At 34.4% G+C, this 16,960-nt stretch overlaps 1 protein-coding gene across 2 annotated transcripts in view; it reads right to left on the bottom strand.

Moving 5' to 3' along the window:
* Window positions 1-16,960, bottom strand: part of LOC109848314 — a 29,033-nt gene that overhangs the window by 6,674 nt on the left and 5,399 nt on the right. For both annotated transcript variants that reach the window (XM_020417756.1, XM_020417757.1), the window contains exons 5-6: window positions 15,495-15,582; window positions 15,252-15,398 (exon numbers count right to left, since the gene is read on the bottom strand). In XM_020417756.1, the coding sequence (XP_020273345.1) occupies window positions 15,252-15,398; window positions 15,495-15,582 (235 nt within the window). The remainder of the gene's footprint in view (window positions 1-15,251; window positions 15,399-15,494; window positions 15,583-16,960) is intronic.

Genomic DNA, 16,960 nt, shown 5'->3' with positions numbered 1-16,960 from the left:
GAATTGTAACTTCCATTATCATTGCTTGGTAGGGATCAGTCATCTGCAGTAATTTTTTAGACAACTTACAATAATTATTATTTGAGTATACTTGAATATGATTGATTTTAATTTTTGCAGTGATAATCCTATAATATGTACTTGTCCTAAATTAATATTAGTCTTATATATTTATATTATAGGTTCAGGTTAATATCTGGAAAGTAGTATTTTGAGGAAGTTGTACTCATTGGAGGTGAGTTCATTTCCCACTATTATTTTTTTAATATAATAAAATTTGCATGAGTGCTATATTTGATTTGATTTTGTGCTTGATAAATAAATAATCTATTATTATATTTGTATATATATAAAGTTAAATGTGATCCGATCTATTTTATTAAGCCATAACATATAATATGATTTTATTTCATACAAGATATTAAAAGTAAATTAGATTTCACATAAAATGTGATAAGCGATTTTGGTTTCATGTGAACTCAATGAATTGTGAATAATGCTTATTTGAAAGCTTCTGAAGAAAAACTAATAATAATTTGAAGGTGTTGTAATAGTTTGTGGATTCAAAAAAAAAATTCTGTGACTTAGTATTTGATAAAAATAGAGAAAAGTAAAATTCATAAACTGTTTTAACTGAGATGATGAGATTTACGCTCGTCCACTCGATTTAAAGTATTTGTAATTTTGGTAAGTGAACATATCAATAATATTTTTGGCGCAAACGAAGCGTTTTGAAATAAAATGATTTGACGAGTGATGTGGTTTTGGAAACAAGCAAATTGATAAGTGATGTGTTTTGAAATCAAATAATTTGACAAAGGATGTGTTTTCGAAATCAAGCGATTCTTGATGTTTTCAAAAACCCTCAAAGGATGTGTTTTCGAAATCAAGCGATTCTTGATGTTTTCAAAAACCCTCAGAAAGTTCACTATGGAGTGATATGTTTGTGCCTGCCATATGGCTAGAATGCACCTTTATGTAGCCCATTATGGGTAATTGTGATGTGGCATTCTGACATTTGTGATATGACCATTTTTGGGCGCTCGTGATGTGACCGGCAACCTATAACAGAGTTATGTGTATTCTGTTCTCGGAAACTGTGTTATGTGATACCTTTTGGCATTTTCATGATACTAGCTATAATTTATAACCTTAGTGTGATCTATGAGCTGATTCTCACATTTTATGTAGATCTCACTGAGATTTGAGATTCTGAGATTTAACTGTGATTCTAAAAAAATAATAATATTTTAATTTCGTCAACTTTAATAGTTCATTTTCCTTCTTAATAATTACTTGTTTTTAAAGTGATTTTGATTCTATAATAAGTACGATGTGTTCAACTTGCGCTCTCTCTGGAATATAACAATAATATATAATTTTTGGATCATGTTTTGCCACTTTTAGAATATTCTGCGCCAAGCTTATAATTCACTATTTCTTTAAAGAGAGAGAGAAGAGAAAGAAGAAGACAGTGAAAGAAAAGGGGAAAGTAGAATATTACCCTAAATTCAAATCAATCCAAGGTATAAACCCTTCTCCTCCTTATTTTTCTTTGATTTTAAGGAATTGATCTTTGATTTCTTAAGAAATTGAGGGGGAAAATACGTACCTAACCGCGAGGACCTCGTCATCAACCCCCAACCACCGGCAAGCCTCATGGTCGAGAGGCCACCCAAAGGTGGGACAAGAGGCGCGAGCGGGCCACATCTGAGCAGCCGCGGAGGAGGAGAGAGAGAGAGAGAGAGAGAGAGAGAGAGAGAGAGATGTAGCAGCCGCGGAGGAGGAGAGAGAGAGAGAGAGAGAGAGAGAGAGAGAGAGAGATGTGAACGGAATAAAAAATGTAGTGAGAAAGAGGGAACGAAGGAAAAAGAAGGGAAAAAGGAGATAGAATAGGGAAAACTAAATTAAAATAATAAACTTCTTTGACCCTTGAAAGTTTTATAGTTTGTATATAGGTCAAAAAGAGGAGTCGGCCTAGTTGGGGAGATTGAGTTTTCAATTGACTTTAATACCAGGTACAAGTCTAATTTCTAAGGCTCCCTATCGCACGACACCAGCTGAATTGAAAGAGCTCAAGGTGAAATTGCAAAAACATTTAGATAAAGGTTTCATTCGGCCTAGTGTGTCTCACTGGATGTGCCAATTGTCGCGTCTTGACGACGAAGACGTCGTCTTTGTAAGATGAGGGTGATTGTGACACCCTCACTTTAGTCTCATATGGACTAATGTGAAGAAATGTTAATAGTTTAAATAGAAAAATCCCAAGATCCAAGAACAACTAGTGCTAGCATTTTGACAATGGATTTTAACCAACATCGAGTTGTTCTCGGTAGGTCGTCATTATTCGCAGCCATGTCTCCATATAAATAATAAAATGTTGGAATCAATTATTGTACAAAAGACAATTTATAAGATAGTCACAAACACACAAGTCAAGAAATTATAATGTCAATTATTGTTCAGCAACATAGCATAAATCAGTAATTACAAGCCAAAAGTATATTATTAATATTTAACCTTTTAGTTCATACACATATACTTGTATATATGGGTTTACATATATACATGTTTTCCTACCAAAAAATCCTATATACACCAAAAGAGTAGCTAAGGAACCCCATATACTGTTCTGACAAAAGTGTCCTACTATTTAAACTCTACATCGAAGAAGAAGAGCTACTGGAACTAGACTCCTCTTCGGTTGGCTCGGTCTCCATCGAGTCCCGCGTATACTCGGAGTCCGACATGGGATCAGGATCAATGCAAGAAGTCCATCATCTATCCAGATCGAGGTCCATACCTACAGTCAAGCTACTCGACTCACTCTCCGAAAAAGAGTCCCTCATGATCACTAAAAATCTCGACCATTTGGGACTCAATGTTAGAGGAGTCAGACGAAATCATGATAATTTGTGAAGGTGAGGACTCAACTAGAATGACCTCCATTGCTGGATCCTCGTCCTCAGAAGGATCAACCTCAGGCTGATGAAACTATTATAATAACCTCCACTGACTTGACTTCTGATGAGTCCGGTGTCACATGATCAGCCACTATCAAGTCTAGGTCAGACTCATCAAAAGTGTACTCCCAGTCTCTTAGGCTGAGTTCTCAGGAGTTGTCTACAAAAATCATAGAGCTTGACTGGGTATATGACAAACTGGAAGATGAATTGGTTCCCTCCATCCTACAAAAAGGGGAATCATCCATCAGTGCACTGAAACAAAAGGACAAAGTAAATAAGTCAACATCTAAACACTCCTTAACAAACCTAAAAGGCTTCACTATAAGATATTTGTATGCATACATGTATATACATAAAATATATAAATATATAATTCACAAAATCGATCCATACGATAACACTCAGCTAGCGCATATATTCTATGCTAACGCACCCTGCAAAGCTTCTAACGTCGAAACCTAGGGCTCCAATACCATCTTACGCCCCGAGAAAGTAACTCGATATTGGCTAAAACCCACTGCTAAAATACTAGCACTAGTTGTTCTTAAACATTAGGTTTTTTTCTATTTAAACCACTAATATTTTTTTACACTAGTCCATGTGGGACTAAAGTGGAGGTGTCACAATTTCTTACTATCACGCCCCGAAGACTATAGCGGAAGTTCACAAATACGGGTTACGAGACAACGACGACCCAAGAACAAGACAAGTCCCGTGCAAGAGTCAAACCTGATACTTTATATCACGTATTTTAACTCAAAACATATACATAAGCCTGCTGAAGATAGTAGCTCAAAAAAAACTATAATATATACGTATAATCGTTATTTACATTCCACAACCTTACCGTTATAAATATTTACAACGCAAAACATTCTTTTTGCTGTACATAATACCACTGGAGTCGACTTTCCAAATAAACACTTCTTAACCATGCCCACAACCAAAATTTGGATTATCACATTGCTATCTCGGATCTGAAAAAAATAAGGTACACATAGGCTTTCTTGCTAATTTTAGCAATTTACCATAATTTTCTATGATATTATTTAAATAAATTTGAATTTATTATTAATATATGGCGCAGTTCAAGGGTTTCCAATTAATTTCTAGCTTAATTTATAACTAAGCTTGGATCTTTTGGATCTGGTTACAATCAACAAAGTAATAGGGGTCTACAAGAACATTTTCATTCCCTTTTTATCTTTTGTACCTATAGACAAACTAATAAACTTTCGCAACTATTCAAACGTGGCCTGCGCGTGCCTCCTACCCCACCTTTAGGTGGCCTCTCAACCATGAGGCTCGTTGGCGGCTGGGGATCGACAACGAGGTCCTCGTGGTTAGGTACGTATTTTTTCCCCTCAATTTCTCGAAAAATCAAAGATCAATTCCTTAAAATCAAAGAAAAACAAGAAGGAGAAGGGTTTATACCTTGGATTGATTTGAATTTAGGGTAATATTCTACTTTCCCCTTTTTCACTATCTTCTTCTTTCTCTTCTTCTTCTCTCTTTTTTTAACCCTAATTTCTTCCATTTTCCTTCCTTTTATCCTACTATGAGGCGGTGAGAAACACCGAAATGGAGAGGCGGTGAGGAACGATGAAATGCGTTTTTTATGTTTATAGCTTTTATCTTTTCGGGGGTTCACAAAAATCCCTTCATTAGAGATTACATGTCCAAGGAACGTTACTTTCTCCAATCAAAACTCACATTTTTTAAATTTCGCATATAATTTCTCTCTTTAATGTTTGCAATAGACATCTCAGGTGTTCTTCATGCTCATCTTTGCTTCCCGAGTAAATCAGGATGTCATCAAAAAATACCACAACAAACCGATCCAAGAAAGGTTTAAACATTCTATTCATAAGGTCCATAAATGTGGTAGGTGCATTTGTGAGCCCGAATGGTAATACTAGAAATTCATAATGACCATAGCGGGTTCGAAATGTAATTTTCCTTTGGTTTGATCTTTAACTGATAATAACCAGAACGGAGATCAATCTTCGAAAATACTTGAACTCCTTCTAGTTAATCAAATAGATCGTTAATTCTTGGTAATGGATACTTGTTCCGAATGGTTACCTTATTCAATTCACGAAAGTCAATACATAATCTCATACTACCGTTTTTTTTCTTTACAAATAATATTGGCGCACTCCAGGGAGACACACTAAGCTGAATGAAGCATTTATCTAAAAGTTCTTGCAATTGCACTTTGAGCTCTCTCAATTCAGCTGGTATCATGCGATAGGGAACCTTAGAAATTAAACTTGTATTGGGTATTAAGTCAATTAAAAATTCAATCTCCCTATCTGGAGGCATTCGTGGAAGTTCTTCCGAAAATACCCCTAAAAATTCCCGGACAACTGGCATCTCTTCTAGGCTTGGTTTTTCTTCATCGTTAATTTCAACCGAAGCTAAATAACTCATACATCCACTTCTCAGTGCCCGATAGGCTTTAAGGGCTGAGATGATTTTCAAAGGTTCTCAGGATTTATAACCCTCAAAACAAAATTCGAGTTGACCCGGAAATTTAAATTTTTGTCAGCTTCAGGTTCCTTTTCAGTCAAGGAATATACTCGAGCCTTGGCTTGAGGTTGCCTATTCCTACTGCTGGATTGGCCGGTCTTTAAGGTATTCTGATTCCTTTGTATTCTTGGGCAATTTATAATTTTATGATCTTTTTGCTCGCATTTGAGACAGGCTCCAGTACTTCTCCAACAGTTCTTCGCTTCATGGCCGAGTATATGACAAATATCACATTTCATAACCTTTTGGTTCTGAAGCTGCTCCTCTCTACGCCCTACATTTTATTTTTAATTCCTCCAATTTTTATTTCTTCACTGTGATTATCTTGCCAAATCCGCTTTCTTGAATAGGAGTTGCTCACCTTATTCTTTGATTTCGCATCTATCTCATTTTTCTCAATTAACAAAGCCTTCTTTAATACTTCTCCATACGTCGGGAGTTCAAATGCACTGATCGTCTTCCTGATGTCCGATCGAAGCCCTTTTTCCAAAGCCATGAGCTCTATCCTCTTCCTTCTCCAACAAGTGAGTAGAAAATTTTGACAGATAAGTAAACTCCTCCTCATATTCCATTACTGTCTTATCACCTTGCTCTAATTTTTAAAATTATTGTTCTTTTTGCTTGCGGACCGTTGAGGGAAAATACTTTTCATAAAGATCTTTTTGAATTCATCCCATGATAACTTATACGTATTTTCCTACCAATGTTCTCGAACTAGACCGACTCCTCCAACATCGAGTCCCAGGTTTTGTCACACCCCGGGCCCATAGGCGCGATCGTGCGTGCAAACTGTGAGACCCACCAAGAGCAACTCGATATTGGCTAAAATCCACTATTAAAATACTATCACTAGTTGTTCTTGGACCTTGGACTTTTTTCTATTTAAACTACTAATATTTCTTCACACTAGTCCATGTAAGACTAAAATAGAGATGTTACAATTACCCCCACCTTACAAAAACGACGTCTTCGTCGTTAAGATATAACAATTGGCACATCCCAGTGTCATTGTCAGGCGATATTGACTCTAGAGGTGGCTCCTACGGACGCTAGAGGTGACTTTCATTGTATCCATGCAGTATAGCACTTAGTCTCGTATAACTTAGCTCCACGCTTCCGACTGATAACTGTTTTGATACCATTTATCATGCCCCAAACCCACGAGTCCGTTCGCGTGTGCAAGCCGTGAGACCCACCGAGAGCAACTCGATGTTAGCTAAAATCCACTGTCAAAATGTCATCACTAGTTGTTCTTGGGCTTTTTTCTATTTAAACCACTAATATTTCTTTACATTAGTTCATATGGGACTAAAGTGGGGGTGTCACAATTACTCCACCTTACAAAGACGACGTCTTCTTCATCAAGACATGATAATTGACACATTCAAAATATCATTACCAGACAATGTGGACTCTAGAGGTGACTCCTATGGGCTCTAGAGGTGGCTCCTACCGTATCCATGTGGTGTAACACTTAGTCCCATATAGCACTTAGCTTCACACTTCCCGCGGCATCTGCTCTGATACCATTTGTCACGCCCCGGGCCCACAGGCTCTTTAGCGCGTGCAAGACGTGAGATCCACCGAGAGCAACTCGATGTTGGCTAAAATTCACTGTCAAAATACTAGCACTAGTTATTCTAGGACCTCAGGTTTTTTCTATTTAAATCACTAATATTTCTTCACACTACTCCATGTGGGACTAAAATGAGGGTGTCACACTGCACTGAAATAAAAGGACAAAGTAAAATAAAGTCAACATCTAAACACTCCTTAACAAACCTAAAAGGCTTCACTATAAAATATTTGTATGCATACATGTATATACATAATATATATAGATATATAGTTCACAAAATAGATCCATACGATAACACTCAGCTAGCGCATATATTCTATATTAATGCACCCTACAAAGCTTCTAACGTCAAAACCTAGGGCTCTGATGGATGATTTCCCTTTTTTTAGGATGGCGGGAACCAATTCATCTTCCAGTTCATCATATACCAAGTCAAGCTCTATGATTTATGTAGACAACTCCTAGAAACCCAGCCTAAGAGACTGAGAGTACACTTCTGATGAGACCGACTCAGACTTAATAGTGGTTGACCACGTGACACTGGACTCATCAGAAGTCGAGTCAGTGGAGGTTATTTTAATAGATTCATCAGAGTCTGAGGTTGATCATTCTGAGGACGAGGACCCAGTAGTGAAGGTCATTCTAGTTGAATCCTCACCTTCACAAATTATCGTGATTTCTATCGTGATTTCGTCCGACTCCTCTAACACAGAGTCCCAGATGGTCGAGATTTTTAGTGAACGAGGGACTTTTTTTCAGAGAGTGAGTCGAATAGCTTGGTTATAGGTATGGATCTCGATTTGGATAGATGAGAGACTTCTTACATTGATCCTGATCTCATGTCGGACTCCGAGTATATGCAGGACTCGGTGGAGACCGAGCCAAACGAAGAGGAGTCTAGCTTCAGTAGCTCTTCTTCTTCGATGTAGAGTTTAAATGGTAGGATAATTTTGTAAGAACAGTATATGGGGTTCCTTAGCTACTCTTTTGGTGAAACATGTATATATGTAAACCCATATACTTGTATATGTGTATGAACTAAAACGTTAAATATTAATAATGTACTTTTGTCTTGTAATTATTGATCTATGCTATGTTGCTGAACAATGATTGAAATTATAATTTCTTGACTTGTGTATTTGTGACTATCTTATAACTTATCTTTTGTACAATAGTTGATTCCAACATTTTATTATTTATAAGGAGATATGACTACGAATAATGACCAAACCCCTCCGCACAAAGATAACGACCTCAATCAAACAATAAGATAATGAGATCTAGAGTAACTCATGCGTCAACCTCTGAGAGCCAAGTAGACAACAGCACATAAATAGGATTGCTGCACGTAGTGACATCTATAGTCACCCGACAGCAAGACCAAATCGATCGCAATCAGATGAATAGTCAGAACAATGAACAATCAAAATTAAGGAGCGGGATGAGTGAATTTAAGAAACTATGTCCATCTAGTTTTGAGGGAACTACTAATCCGATGATTGCTGAACATTGGATCACTGAAATGGAAAAAGTCTTCACATATATGAAATGTCCTGAAGAGAAAAAGATTGATTATGCGGTCTACATGCTAAAAGATCGTGCTTATGGATGGTGGCAAATGCAAGTCAGGACGTTGGGGGAAATGCGTATAAGATATTATGGGATGAATTCAAAAATATCTTTTATGAAAAGTATTTTCCCTCAACGGTCCGCAAGCAAAAAGAACAAGAATTTTAAAAATTAGAGCAAGGTGATAAGACAGTAGCAGAATATGAGGAGTTCACTTATCTGTCAAAATTTGCTACTCACTTGTTGGGAAAGGAAGAGGATAGAGCTCATCGTTTTGGAAAAAAGGCTTCGATTGGACTTCAGGAAGACGGTCAGTGCATTTGAACTCCCGATGTATGAAGAAGTATTAAAGAAGGCTTTGTTAATTGAGAAAATGAGATAGATGTGAAATCAAAGAATGAGGTGAGCAACTCCTATCCAAGAAAGCGAATTTGGCAAGATAATCACAGTGGAGAAATAAAAATTAGAGGAATAAGAAATAAAATGTAGGGCGTGGAGAGGAGCAGCTTCAGAACAAAAAGGTTGTGAAATGTGATATTTGTCATATACTCGGCCATGAAGCGAAGAACTGTTGGAGAAGTCCTAGAGTCTGTCTCAAATGCTGGCAAAAAGATCATAAAATTATAAATTACCCAAGAATACAAAGGAATCAGAATACCTTAAAGACCGGCCAGTCCAGCAGTGGGAACATGCAACCTCAAGCCAAGGCTTGAGTATTTTTAGTACTTTTTGATTTTGATGCGTCGCACTCTTTCATTGTTGCACAGTTTGTTAAGACAAAGAAATTACCTTGTGACACCTTACAACAAGAATTATTTGTTAGTACACCCGAGGGTAGTATATTAGTACCAAATTAGGGTTGTAAGGAAAAAATTAATATTCTGGACAAGGAGCTTCCAACGGAATTAGTAATGCTAGAAATGCATGATTTTGATATCATATTAGGGATGGATTGGTTATCTTTAAATCAAGCTTCTATTTTGTATCGAGAAAAGAAAGTGATATTTAAATTTTCGGGTCAACTCGAATTCTGTTTTGAGGGTTGTAAATCCCGAGAACCCTTGAAAATCATCTCAGCCCTTAAAGCTTATCGGGCACTGAGAAGTGGATGTATGAGTTATTTAGCTTCGATTGAAATTAACGATGAAGGAAAACCAAGCCTAGAAGATATACCAGTTGTCTGGGAATTTTCAGAGGTATTTTCATAAGAACTTCCAGGAATGTCCCCAAATAGAGAGATTGAATTTTCAATTGACCTAGTTCCTGGTACGAGTCTTATTTCTAAGGCTCCTTATCGAATGGCACCTGCTGAGTTAAGAGAGCTCAAGGTACAACTGCAAGAATTTTTAGATAAAGGATTTATTCGGCCTAGTATGTCACCATGGGGTATGCCTATATTGTTTGTAAAAAAGGATGGTAGTATAAGACTATGTATTGACTTCCATGAATTGAATAAAGTAACTATTCAGAACAAGTATTCATTACCGAGAATTGATGATCTATTTGATCAACTGCAAGGAGTTCAAGTATTTTCCAAAGTTAATCTCCGTTCTGGTTACTATCAGTTAAAAATCAAGCTAGAAGATATGCCAAAAACTGCATTTCGAACCCGCTGTGGTCATTATGAATTTTTAGTTTTACCATTCGGGCTCACAAATACACCTGCAGTATTTATGGATCTTATGAACAGGGTATTTAAACCTTTCTTAGATTGATTTGTTGTGGTATTTATTGACGATATTCTGATATATTCAAGAAACAATGAAGAACATGAAAAACACTTGAGACAGGTGCTGCACACATTAAAGAGAGAACAATTGTACGCGAAAACTTAAGAAATATGAATTCTGGTTTGAGTAAGTAGCATTTCTTGGGCATGTAATCTCTAAAGAAGGATTTATGTGAGGAATGCCTCCAAATAGGGAGATTGAATTTTCAATTGACTTAATACCCGATACAAGTCTAATTTCTAAGGCTTCCTATCGCATGGCACCAACTGAATTGAGAGAGCTCAATGTGCAATTGTAAGAACTTTTAGATAAAGGCTTTATTCGACCTAGTGTGTCTCCCTAGGGTGCGCTAGTATTAATTATGAAGAAGAAAGACAGTAATATGGTATCAGAACAGTTACCAGATGAAAGTGTGGAGCTAAGTATTGCACCGTATGGATACGGTGAGAACCACCTCTAGAGCCTGTAGAAGCCATCTCTAGAGTCCACATCGCCTGGCAATGACATTAGGATATGCCAATTATCATGTTTTGACGACGAGAATATCGTCGTTGTAAGGTGGGACGATTGTGACACCCACACTTTAATCCCACATGGACTAGTGTGAAGAAATATTAGTAATTTAAATAGAGAAAAACCCAAGGTCCAAGAACAACTAGTGCTAACATTTTGATAATAGATTTTAGCCAACATCGAGTTGTTCTCGGTAGGTGTCACGGCTTGCATGCGCTAACAGGCCCGTAGGCCCGGGGCGTGACAAGAAGAGAGTTCACAGAGTCATGAGAGCAAATGAGAGGTTGAAGGTGATGATGTGGCTAAGTGTGTTTGAGAGCTTTTCGAGAAATTGTCCGGACGAGGGCTACTAGGGGATGAGGCATTAGTTTTTTTCCGAGTGTCTTTTATTCTTTTTTTTTTTTTGAGATGTGTGTCGGGGGCCGAGGGGTAGCTCAAGGGGCTAGAGGTTATTTCGCTATAATCTATTATCCTTCTCTGTGTTATACATTTTTTATGCACTAGGTAGAATGCACGTGCAATGCACGTGGTCAAATATTATAATTGTTGATTTTTAGTTTATGAATTTACTATAACATAGTTGCAAAAAAGTTTATGATTATCATAATATATTAAAAAGTTTCAGATATTTTAATATATAAAATCTTGTTGGTTTCAACACTTTACCTTACACATAATTAGTGAGGTTTAAAGTCTTAAAATTTTAATGTTCTAAGAGCAATTTAATGATTTGGAATTATAATTATAAAATATTAATGACGTAAGCACCAATATCTAAAAAACTATTATTATTAATAAAAAATAAATCTTGAATTCATCAACGTAAAATGATAGGTTTATCTGATCATAGAGGATTTTGTTTAATTATAAAGAAATCACTCACACCTATTGTCTACTTCCACTTTCTATTATCTAGCGACCGAGTATTATAGATATTCAAAAACTTTTCTATAGAAATTTTAAAGTTATAATGTGCAAATTCAATCAAGAAAGAAAATATAAATTATGTGATCAATTCCAAAATCTAATATTATAATATTCCTACATCTTCTCAACTGTTTAATTAATTTGTCAAAATGATTACTCTCTAATTTTAGAAAACTATAAAATATAATTTGAGAATGATTTAAACATATTTTGTACACATATGGATTGTATTTTAATAAAATAATATAGATCTATCCAATATTGAATAATATCCAAAAATTTAAGCTAAATAGTTAAAAGAATATAATAACACTCATATCCAAACTGTATGCTTTATAAAGGTGAGACATATAAAATGAACAACTTAATTTATTTTGTTAAATAATTTATTACAAATCATAAAAAATAAGGAGAACCATAAGGATCACATAGTCATCCCAAATAAAGATTAAATTTCTCTCTGCAAATTTTATAGTCAAATATTTTCAGATATACTGATAAACTTGCTATAAAATCCACTCTTCTAAGATTGATATCACATGTGTCTTAAATTGTGCTTTGTTTAAGGGTTAATTTTAGAAAACTTCCCCTCAACTATGGGGGAAATGTTAACCCCCCCCTCCCCCCCCCCTCAACTACTTGAAATGAGTAAATATTTGTTCGTCAAATTTGGGGTGTTATAGTTAATCTATCTCAACTTTAAAATTTTGATTTAACCCTATAAAATTTTCTCAATTAACCCCTCAAAACTAATATCATTGAGTCGAATTCATTATGTGATAAGTACTTGACTTGGAAAGACCAAAATATCCCTCAACCATAAAAGAATTAGCTTGATTTTTTGCTAGATGAAAGAAAAAGTGAAGATTTAGAGGTAAAATGATTTGTAAATTGGTCGTAATCCTTTTATTAATAGTTGAGAGTTTCTTTTAACTAAAATGGCTTTCTTTAATAGGGTATTTTGACAAAATCTCTTATTAAAGTCTTTTACATTAAGGGGGTTTGTTAAGAGACGTGTAAAAGACCAGAAGAGTTTTTATAAGACAAGCTAAGTCGAAGGGTGTTTTCTAAAATCGCATCAAAGTTGAGAGTGGTTATCTACAACACCTCTATAGTTAGGAGGCTCTGTCAAATTAAATTAATTAGTTGAGTGGTTTTTTTGAAACATTCCCCATACTTTAGAGAGTTTTCAAAGAATTAACTATTCTTTTAAATTTAGCTCAAATATTTTATAATTCTATATTAGTACCTAAATTATAAGCAATTTTAAAATTTTAAGGGAATAATATAGAATTATTGGAGATTTAAAATCAATGAAATGATATCTAAATTACCTTTAAATATTGCTCTTATAGGCAATATGTGAAAAACTGACCATTATATCACTCTATCGACTGATATCAAAGGTTAAACACTTTATCTTAATAATATTTATGGTTTTATATTATTATTTTTTGAGGATTTTTCTCATATATTGATCATTATCGAAAATATTGGATGATATAACAAAATCGAGTCATTTTTAATTTGATTGTGGGCTTGGCATTAGGTCGTGTTTGGAAACCAAAACTAAAACACAAGTCACAAAAGCCACAATTCATATCCCAAATCTCTCCACTCCCAGGTCTCCCAAATCTCAAGCATATATCTTGACACAAATTCTTATGTTGAAAATTCATCAATATCTGAGATTATAGATTAAAATATTATATTATGTATGAGCAGTATCTCATATAACACCCATATATTTTTTACTTAACCCCGATTATTGCAATCCAATATCATGGATTTTATTTGTCCATTATTTATATGATGACCAACACTTTGTAGTAGTCATTCGAAATCCTCTTCTTTTCTAAGTAAAGTATATAAATTTAGAAATAATTCAAAATCTTAAGATTATTCAAAATATAATGTTGTAATTTTTTCATATTTCCTCTAGTATATAAATATAAGCTAACCCTCTGGCCTCATATTATATGATGAATATTATTTATCAAAGGGATCACATACTACTACTTTTGGTTAACAAAGGCTTTAAATCTTTATTGGCTTAATTAAATTAAATATCTTTCAATTTATAAAAGTTTCAATTACATACATCCACTTGTATCTTTCTGCACTTAAATATCCTAATTTTTTAAAATTACATGTCTGTACCTTCTATACGCAAAAATACATTTATAATTTTCCTATATGAATATAATGATAATTTTAGGATAATTCTTTATTTTCTACTCTTTCCATTAATAATTTATTAACATGTAATTGTCTATTAATATATTATTAGACATTACTAATAATTAATATGAGAGTTTTACAATAACATTGGAAGTTTTAGAGGCCAAGACAAACTTGAAGTGGCATATAATATGATTAATTAACAATAATAATTAATTTAGTTTAGTTAGGATTAAAATATAATATTTAAAAAATAGGGGTAATATAGTCCATAGAAAGTTTTTTCTACAACTTCCTCTTTTAAAGGGAGTATGATTCTAAGCAAAGTATATAATTTTATTTATAATTCAAAATCTTGAGAATTATTCAAAATATGATGCTTAAAATTTTCCACATCTTCTGTACTATATAAATATAAGCTAAACCTCTTACCTCATATTATATGATGTATATTATTTATCAAAGGGATCACATACTATTGCTTGTGTTTAACAAAGGATTCAAATCTTTATAGGCTTAATTAAACATAAATAGCTTACAACTTACGGAAGTTACACTCATATACCTCTCCACTTATATCTTAATGCACTTAGATATCCTAATATTTTCTAAAATTGCATGTTTTTACTTATGTACTCAAGAATACTCTTTATACTTTTCCTATGTGAGTGCCACTATATAATTTTAGGACAATTCTATATTTTATATTCATTCCAAAATAATTTATTAACTTGCAATTGTCTATCAATATAGTATTATGTATTATTAATAATTAATATGAGAGTTTTATAATAACATTGAAAGTTTTAGGGTCAAGTTAGACAAAATTGAAGTGAAAAGTAATATGTTTAATTAATAGTGATAATTAATTTAGTTAATTTATGATTAGAATATAATATCAAAAAAGAATAGGGGTAATATAGTCCATGAAAAGTTATTCCACAACTCCCTCTTTTAAAGGGAGTATATGATGTATCTCCTGTGTTTGACATGACACCAATATGAACAAAAAGTTCAAATTTATGAATAATGTTTTACATGTAAAAAGGTAGCTCAATAAAAATCAAGAAGGTTAAGAGTTCACTTCAAGCTAAGGTAGCACAATGATATTTCTCGTTTGTGATCTTAATGACTAAACCTTTTCGAAATCATGATTTGTCAGTTTTATCATGCTAGCATGTAGATTATCATACATTCCAAACTTTTGAAGAGAAAAAAAAAATGCAAACGGGAAAAAGGACAAGGCCTACTAACCTGTGAAGAGGCATTTGTGTTCTCTTTGACTGCGTTCCGACGAACATCTAAAGCACGTGTATAATAAAATTTAGCAGATTGAAGGTCTCCGTCATAGTACTTAAGATCTCCAATTTTATTTAGTGAAACAGACAGTGTATGCACCACCTGGTAAATTCATAATGGCAAAGCAATCTTCTCTTAGTTGATGCTTTCAAATTTATAAAGAAGTTATGAGCAAGGAACTAAAACTTAAAGAATAACCTCCAGATCTTTTGGAGGCAACTTGGAGAGAAAATCTGCGCTCTCTTTGTAGTATGTAATTGCGGAACCAGAATTTCCCAATGTTCGACTGCAATTCCAGAATTCCAACACATTATCAGCAATGACAAACACCATTCAAGAATTTGCACAGTCTAATTCTTGCACAAACGCACGCAGACACATGCATAGACACCAACATATCTCCACAAACATGCATGCACATCTGCACAAGCATGCATATTCAGGTGGAATAAAATTTCTAAATTCAATTTGTCATGAACCTGATATTGACAAACATAAACTACTATTACACACACTGATACAGATATGGACAGAACACACCCATGCACAACAAATCCTAATAAAGATACACAACATGCATGCACAAAACAATACAGTTTCATAATAGAAGTGATGTGCTACATATTGTTTATCATGCCTGAACGTAACATGTGTTATTTATCCAACACATATTGAGCAAGTATGTGTGCCCTATTTTAACTACTAACATGTTTGCACATCATAGAATTTGAATCATATGGTCTAATAAATAAGCTTCATATTCTAAGTAGCAATACAGTTTTAAATAATACATTGCGGTATTAATAAGCCATAGATGCAATTTTCATTGGATAAGAAACAAGCTTTTCATCATGATTCCAGAAACAAAAACGTATAGAATTTGCACGGAGTCTGAGCTATATCTAAGACTAGTACTTAAGCATATTTTATACATGCTTCTTATCTTTCAACAAATTGTTAAGATTTTAAGAGCTCCTGATTGGATAGGATTAGTGTGTTTCTGCTAAAATGAAAGCCATGGATCAGAATAAAGCACATAAAATAACAGACATTTTGTAAAAGGTAGCTGTGAAATTTACAGCCAGCAATGTGCTTGTACAATGAGGAAGCACATTAAGGGCTTCAATCCTAGTATGAGCTTGAGAATGAAGAAGCACATTAATGCTAATGGGATTCGGTCCTAGTGACACCTGGAGGGTTTTCTAAGTGGGACTTGACTGTACTCGTTAGAACGTAATATATGCAATTCAAGTATCAAAGATACCTCCTGCACTCAGCATATGTATTGGATTTTGGAAAAGCATAGGGGTGTCCAAATATGCTTAAATTAGTCAAGAAAAGCAAGAAAGGAGCTGACGGCCAACAAGGGAGGACGTAAAAAAAAGTAAAGATACGGACGGGTAAACGACACATATGTAGTGTTTCTTTTTCCCTTTGAAAATTTATCATGAATGGATGATGATTGAAGACCAAACATCCTCTAAAACAAAGTGATGGACAATTATTTTAGGGTAAATTTCAGACCCCCAAAACTAAGTGATGGACAATTAATTCAACCTACCAAAAGCAAGGAGGAATGGAGAAGATGAGCTCTACAGAAAACAAGAAAAGAACTGAATTGGGCAGATAATAAGGTCTTCCAATTGCAAGAGACACTGGAGTTC

The sequence above is a fragment of the Asparagus officinalis genome, chromosome 7 (assembly GCF_001876935.1).
Source record: "Asparagus officinalis chromosome 7, Aspof.V1, whole genome shotgun sequence".
Taxonomy (NCBI): domain Eukaryota; kingdom Viridiplantae; phylum Streptophyta; class Magnoliopsida; order Asparagales; family Asparagaceae; genus Asparagus; species Asparagus officinalis.
The sequence above is the reverse complement of the archived record's forward strand: the minus strand, read 5'-3'. Positions and strand labels throughout refer to the sequence as shown.